The 8,100-nt window shown below is 42.0% G+C and overlaps 1 protein-coding gene across 1 annotated transcript; it reads right to left on the minus strand.

The window, feature by feature from the left end:
* Positions 1-1,569: 1,569 nt before the first annotated feature.
* LOC133053097 (olfactory receptor 56A4-like) lies at positions 1,570-2,511 on the minus strand. The gene has a single exon (XM_061137966.1). It carries the CDS (start codon positions 2,509-2,511, stop codon positions 1,570-1,572), a length of 942 nt encoding a protein of 313 aa, XP_060993949.1.
* Between the last annotated feature and the right edge of the window lie 5,589 nt (positions 2,512-8,100).

The raw sequence follows: 8,100 nt of genomic DNA on the forward strand, positions 1-8,100 counted from the left end.
ATGGCCACCAAGGAGCTTGTATCAGGGAAGAGGAGGTGAGCAACAACGGGGCAGCTAGAGGTAGTGACTTCTAAAAACACTGATTGAGTGTGAGCAGAATCTAGAATGAATGGTAAAGGAGGAGGTGAAGAATGAAGGGACCAGCTGCAGTGGCAGTAATATATCCCCCTGTCTTGAATCCTTCCTTAGAAAAATTGTGAGAGGCCACTGCCTTGAAGAACTAGTGACAGGTCAGCACCAATGAACACAGAGAATGAGAACATCTGATAGTACAGGAGTGGCTGTCACAGAAGCTCTCAGGGCCCTGTCCCTGCTGCTCCCGCACTTTAACACCCACACAAGGGTACTCCTCTCATGGTATATAGCTAGTGGGAAACTTGTATAGTACAGGGAGCTTAGCTCCCTGCTCTCTGATGACCTAGAAGGGCTGGATGAGGGCTGGGGTGGAGGCTTACAAAGGAGGGAATATATGTATACATATAGCTGATTCACTTTGTTCTACATCAGAAACTAACAACATTGTGAAGCATTTTTACTCCAACTGAAACAAACATCCATGCAATCTACTGCAAACTCCTGGGACTCTGCCTAGGAGTGCCCTCTAACCTTGGAAGTATGATAGACTCATGGTTGGGACATGGCTGAAATGAGGTATCAGGGGGATTAAAGCCTTGTGAAACATTTTTCAAGTTGTGGTGGAGAGAATTTTGACAAGATCTTTCCAGTTCTTTTTATCATCACTTGGGTCTGTTCACTACCATAGGCATATTTCTGATTTATTCTGGTGGCTGTCATTTTAATTTCTGTGCCAGAAGCAACCTATGTTATGTGAGATCTCTGCTTATGTGCTGGAGATACCTGATGTTACTGGGATCTCATTGGGTCTAAAATTTACCTCTATGGTTATTGTGGTATGTCGATAACTAGAGAGAACTCAAGGAAAGTCAGAGGCCAGATGTAAGGCAATATTATTTAAGACATTACTTGCTTAGGATATGAGAGTATTTTTACAGTTATTTTCTTTTAGAAAGTTGCACAGAACCCTTTATGTTGCCTCAATGCAGGGTTTTTTTTTTTTTGTGTGTGTGTACAAAGAGTACATAAGATGAGAAGTCTTCTGGCATCAAAATTTCCATTTATCTTTTTAGCTTTCTTGGTGAACTGATTAACTCTTTTAGATTTCAAATTCCAAAATGATCTGATAGAAATTTAATGACACAACCAAGACTGTTTAATCGAGACCTCAGTTCAGTCACTCAGTCGTGTCCAACTCCTTGCAACCCCATGGACTGCAGCACACCAGGTTTCCCTTTCCATCACCAATTCCCGGAGCTTGCTCAAACTCATGCCCATTGAGTCGGTGATGCCATCCAACCATATCATTCTCTGTCATTCCCTTCTCCTTCTGCCTTCAATCTTTCCCAGCATCAGGGTCTTTTCAAATGAGTCAGGTCTTTGCATCAGGTGGCCAAAGTATTGGAGTTTCAGCTTCAACATCAGTCCTTCCAATGAAATTATTGCCTGTCAGCAATTTCTGTTCCCAAGGTTAGGCCTCTCGCATTTTACCTCTTATAACCTCCTGAGCAGTTTCTGGATTCCCTGCTTGATCTCCTTGGTTCTCACACCATAAACAATGGGGTTCAGAGCTGGGGGGATGAGGTGGTGCAGGATGTTGAGCAGGATGGGGACATCTGGGGGAATCCTCTCCCTGGCCAGGTTAGTGATGACCAGGACCAGCAGGACTGTGCTGAAGAAGAGGATGAGGATGAAGTGGGAACCACAGGTGCTCAGGGCCTTGGCAGCAGCTCCCTCAGCCTTAATCCTTAGCACAGCTTTCAGGATAAAAGAGTAGGAGAGAATGATAAGGATGAGGTCAGAGCCCAGTAGGGTCCAGCCTGCTACGAACTGGTAGAGACGATTGAAGGCAATGTCATCACAGGAGAGTTTGGACACAGACAGGTTAGTGCAGATGCAGTTCTTGATGATATTCTCTGCACAGTATCTGAGTCTGGCAGAAAGAATTGGAACTGGTAGTGAAGCAAGGGCATTCCGGGCCACTACGAAGATGGTGGCTCTGGCCACAAATTGGTTAGTGATGATAAATGGGTAGTGCAGAGGCTTGCAGATGGCCACATAGCGGTCATAGGCCATGACCATGAATGTGCAGGACTCCATGGTCAAGAAACTGTTCATGATGAACATCTGGAGGAAGCAGGAAAAAAACCCGATAGACCTGAGATCAAACCAGAAGATGGCCAGGACCTTGGGGATGACGGTGAGGCAGAGCACCATGTCCAGCAGGGAGAGCAGGCTGAGCAGGTAGTACATGGGCTCGTGCAGAGAGGCCTCCAGCCGGATGGTGATCAGGAGGGTGGCGTTGGCCCCCATGGCCAGGAGGAAGAGGAGACTGAGGGGCAGGGACAGCCAGTGCTGCCAGCTCTGGTAGTTAGGGAAGCAGATGAGGAGGAATTCAGAGACTGGAGCAGTGGTGTAGTTGCTGTGTGAGGCCATGCAGCATATCCTGATCACACTGAAAATCCAGAGTCCTTAAAATGTAGAACAGAACATATCACCATGGGAAGTGTATGTTATAATTGTAGTAAAACTGAGGTTTTCACTAGAGCTCTGAAACTGCCTCAGTGATGTTTTAAAGTCATCATCCATCAACATTGTTCATCATTGCTGACATTTAACTAAAAACTTGCCATGCATGTGGTATCATACCAAAAGCTTTATACTCATTATATCACTTACTCTTTTAAAAACATGTAAAAGTAACTAATATTGTTATTTTCATAGATAATGAAGGGAACAGGAAAGAGAGGCTGAGTACTTTGATCAAAATTAGAAAGTTAGAACATGAGCCACGTTTCCTGGTGGCTCAGATATCTGGTAAAGAATCTGCCTGCAATGCAGGAGACCTGGGTTCAATCCCTGGAGAAATGAATGGCAACCCACCCCAGCATTCTTGCCTGGAGAGCTCCATGAACAGAGGAGACTGGTGGGCTACAGTTCATGCTGTCACAGAGTCAGACATGACTGAGTAACTGATATACACACACAGGAAAGCCAAACTGAAAACCAGGGAATCTGTTTCTAGAGCCTGTGCTTTCAGCCCCAGTACAAGATTTAGCCTCATTAAGCCCGATTACTTAACTCAGCTTTTCCTTCCCTCAGAGTTTACAAGGAAGATAGCTCTGTTCATCTGATTCTAGAGAAGCCGAGCCCTCTGCTCCATACAATTGCACAGGGACTGACTTCAGGATTCTTTATTTTCAGTATTCAGGAAATATTGGATTAGAGGTGGAGCAGCCCTTTGCACCATCGAAGGACAACAATTTCTTCCAGCTCCAAGAGGATTTCACTTCAAAGTATGATGTTTATCATTCTCTTACTGGATTAACTGCTATTGCTTCTCTTTGTGAAATTTCAAGAGTGCTTTATTAGATTTGAGTCCTTTAGAAAAGACTGAATTTCCTATTCTAGTGACAGAGACAGTCAGTATCGCAAGGTACACCAGGAGGTTACCAAAGGTGAAATAGAAGTTTTCAATAGTTAGTGAGTTTTCAGCATATAAACTCAAATAGGGCTTACTTACCTGGTAAGTAAAATTATCCACGAATTGTTGTGACCAGGATCCAATTATTTCAGCATATGGAATCTGTGTTCTGAAATTTTACCTGCTGTGATTCTAGTTGTTTTTTTTTTCTTTTTTTTCTTTTTTTTGGTGTTGGGTTCTGTGTTAACTCCCTCACTGCTAAACTGAAATTTGACTGACCGGCAGTAAGAAGAGTGACAACAATGGCTACAGCAACTGAAGACCGGGAAAGAGCCAGGGAGTCATGGAAGGATGAGAGAAGGAGCCCAGGAGACATACAATCAGCAGATTTGGGGTTACTGATTCGGCTCATGTATCCCATCTGACCAGCCTCTTACAGGAGAATGAATTGTATATGAGAAGGTATCAGATGTTGGCTGCCAGAGAAGGAAATGAAGGGTTTTTCTTGATCCAAAGAGTTTAACTTTGAATATCCTAGACGTTCCAAACATAGATTATGCAATAAACACACACAACTTTCTACTCAGTGTAGGACTTTAGGAAACCAAAGATTTGGGGGCTCAGGGGTCAAATCTGGGGTAAGGACAGCTATGTACTAGTTCAGTTCTGTATTTCCATTTGCAATTAGAGAAATTATTCTCAATATGAATCAGAGAAATAAGGAGGATAGGAAACATACCTATCTCTTCTAAAAAGGCTTCTCCTTCTCAATAATCAAGTTCTAGATCCTCAGAGTGACTCAAACTATTTGAAAAATAAAGAAAATGATCAGTGCCTTTTCAGACCTGATCTTGTTTGGCATACAGATGTATAGCATGGATTAAGTAAAAATGATTATTTTCAGGGAGATTAACTAATAGAGAAAACTTGCCTTATAAACATGTATAACACATGTTATAATTGTGGTTATAGTAAAAAAGATCTTACAAGCAGTGGGAAAGAGACAAAAGTACAGGTGAATGAAGCGATGTTCTGTAGTTGAAAATTTGAGTTCCACCTCTGGCACTTATACTCATTATATGACCCTGAAGGCTATTTAAACTCTTTGGTACCTAATTTTCTTATATGTGAAACAGATAAATGATACTTAGCTTTGCTGTTGTTGTGGGGACAGAAAGGATCATTTCCCGAGATCCTATTAGCCCAGGGACATAATAGGCTTAGAGCATCTGAGAAGGCACATAAAGCGGTTATATTCATCTGGAGAGAGGGGAGGGTTACTGTTGTAGCCTGTACTACATTACTGTACTCGGCAATGGCAAGAGAAGAAAGGTCTGCCTAGGTGGATGTTCAGTAATGATTAATGATGAGGTATTAGGGGCCAGTAGATCCTAAGGTCTTTGGGGGGAGGAGGTAGGAGAGCAGGAGCATACGCAGCCATTCACAGCCCACCTGGCAGTGGGCAGTCAGGTACATCCTAAGAAATCAACAGAGAATTTGACACAAGGAAGTGTTATGCTACAGATGGGACAAAGGAGAACCACGCACCAGCCTTTTAGAGAGTCCTGAAGAGTTCCAAAGGAAAAGTGATCAAGATCTGAACACAGGCAGGTAGCTGGAGAAGGAAGGATATATTAATATTTGAGGGGTGAGAAGGACACCTAGATTTAGTGTAAGGAAGACTGAAGACACAAAGCAACTGGAGTCAAGAACATCATCAAAGGTCTTTTAACAGACACAGGGAAGAAATGTCCCTTTCAGACCTGATGTAACACTGATATAGTATAGCGATATACTTTTAGTCCCATCTTAGAATCCTTTTAAATTCCTCAATAGCTGGGACCATTTTTTCTCTATATACATATTCTCCTCAATGAAACTTAAGCCTTTCAATATGAGAAATGAGGATTTGTTGGCCATCTGGGGCATTGCTTTGATCTTCAATACTCCAATTTCATTAATTACTCTATTAATTCCCTTAGTTATACTCACAGACATACTTACAAAGGAGTGGTCATAGTGGTTCCTTATTCTAAGTGCTAAAGAACAAGACATGATCCCTGACGATGAAATGTTGAGAGTCTAGAAAGGAGAGACAAGTCTTAAATAACCCAAATGATAACAGAAGGTCTGAACCTAGCTATGATTGCCTAGAAACAGAGTGATCATCTTGGCTCACAGATGGGTTTAGACAAGAGAAGAAAGAAAGGTCCTGACCCAGCCAGGCACACCACCTTGGTCTTCTAGCCGTGATATGGATGGTGGCTTTGAGTCTGCAGTTGTTTGGGGTCAACAAACTTTGTATGGCCACAGGATCTAAGTGTGTTGGCAGAATCGACATCTATATAAGGCCCTGTTGGAAGATTTCATCTCGTTTTCATTCCAGGCTCCTGGACTCACCTTTCTTCATAGTCTCCTTCCTCACAATTTTCCTGGCCTCAACTTGGGACTTACCAGCTTCCGATGTTTGCACTGCCTCTATTTTTGGTTGTTGGAAAAAGTACCCGAACTGGCCTCTTCAAAGGCTCTAGAGGCTGATTTTATGGCCTCTGGCTCCTCTGTGCCCCTTCCATCCCCATTACTTTCAATGGTTGGTGACTTTGTTAGACATCTAGACCCTGAGGCCCTTTGGTCTATTTCCCAGGAGAGTATTTTGTAAAAGACTCAATTCAGCACTGTGAATAGAGTGAGAGAGATCAAAGGCTCTTGGGGAGTCTGAATAAAGAAAAAACACCCCAAGAAAAGACGGGTATGAAAACTGAGTGATGAGAATCTTCTTGGGAAAAATTTCTATGGTTGCACCAGTGGGGGCCAGGAAGTCAGAAATGTTCTTTACAGGGAGGAAGGACTCATTTCCTCTTATAATGGTGTGAAATAACCTTCAGAGTGCAACACGAGAAAATGACACTAGGTAGCAAATGTTGGCACTCTAAAATTTTCTTAGCTTTATTCATGTAATTATTTTCTCTCCTTCTGGACTTAACTAGACAGATAATTAAGCTGGTTACCTGTGCTTTATCTACTTGAGTGCAAAACACATGCTAGATTATCCAAAGTAATTGATTGATCGTGAAAGTATGTGTTAATGGTGACACACTTTGGAGGAAGAGAGTATGAAAAAACAAAGATAGTCTTGGGGTCACAGTCAAGAGCAGAATAATCAACCTGAGGTTCTTATGAAACAAAGAAGGAGAGAATAAAGGAGAAAATGGGTGAAATAGAGAGAAAAGGAACTATGGAAAATAACGAAAGAAAAGAAAAAGACAGGGAGGGAGGGGAAGGAAAACAAATTTTAAGAAAGAAAAAAGCACAAAGATAGTGAATTAATGTTTTTACATGCATATAAAATTGAATGAAAAAAGTCAGTAAAATAATTACTGTTTTCAGTATTTTAGACAATGAAACAGAAATATGGGGAGTTTAAATTAATTGCTTATTTTGTGTGGCTGGCAGTAGCCTAGCTAGAATATTAAACCTGGCTTCCACACTTAAAATCTAGGTTTTTTTACACTGAAAGTGAATGTCAGGAAATTCTTCCTCAAGAGTATATGGCATATTGACCAATCTGTCACTCAGTGGAATGTAGGAAGAATCAGCCATGGTGATCATTATAACATGTGTATTATTTGGTGAACTAAACAATCCTTTTCTCTAAGAAAAGAAAATTGGTGCAAAAGGAATATGAAGTGATGACACTAAGGAAGGCAGTATTATCCCACAACAGGAAAAAAAAGTCTCAGAAATATCTTCTCACTGATATTAGTTGCCTGGATAAATGTACAGAACTCCTCAGACATCTCTTAAGTTAGCAGAGTACCTAAAGTCAGGCAGCCTGCTCTCACCTCAGCTGTGAAGAAGCAAGATACTCAGACCCATAAATACCACGACCACCCCCACTCTTGGCTCATTCTACAGACAAATCAATATTTACTTTTACAGGAGTGAGCACAGGTCTCGGGAAACTCTCAGCCTATTTCTCAAATAGGACACAGTTCTTAATTCTATTATAAACATCCAAGTAAATGCAAATTCAGTGATTTTGTTGAGGAAATCCATCAAGGTCTGTCTTCCTTAGGTATTAACTCCTCTAATCCCCTTCCCAATTATATCCAACAACAGTGTCTTCTGACAGACAACAAACTGTGTAAACTAAAAGAGAATCCTCATTTGTTTGGATTAAATGTTGAACTCCTGATGTCACCCTGGCAAAATGGCAAAGCAGGTCTGCGGAGAATATTTAGATGGTCCTGGGCTGGGGGCTGGGTCTGGGGAGGAATTCACATCCCTGAACCGCGTCTGTTGAACTTCTGTCTCTGACATGCAGTTTATCCAACTCCACCCAGTGCCTTCTCCTCCTTCCTACCACAGGTGAGGGGGATGATGGGAGGGATCTCAATGTGTCCCTCTGCTTCTCTCTCTTTTGTCTAAAATAAATATGGGGAGTTATTTAGTGAAGCATCTGGAAAAAGTAAACAAGAAGTAGATCAGGCTGTAGGACAGACAGTGTCTCAGTGAGACCAGAAGAGCCATAGACATATTTGGAGGTTCTCCTACCACTTCTCACCATTCTCACGCCATGGTTGGATTTTAGCTTGGCAATC

This window comes from Dama dama, chromosome 1, assembly GCF_033118175.1.
Source record: "Dama dama isolate Ldn47 chromosome 1, ASM3311817v1, whole genome shotgun sequence".
NCBI lineage: Eukaryota > Metazoa > Chordata > Mammalia > Artiodactyla > Cervidae > Dama > Dama dama.

Excerpts from the sequence above, each read along its gene's own strand:
- LOC133053097 (XM_061137966.1), bottom strand. The coding sequence starts at position 2,511 with ATGGCCTCACACAGCAACTACACCACTGCTCCAGTCTCTGAATTCCTC.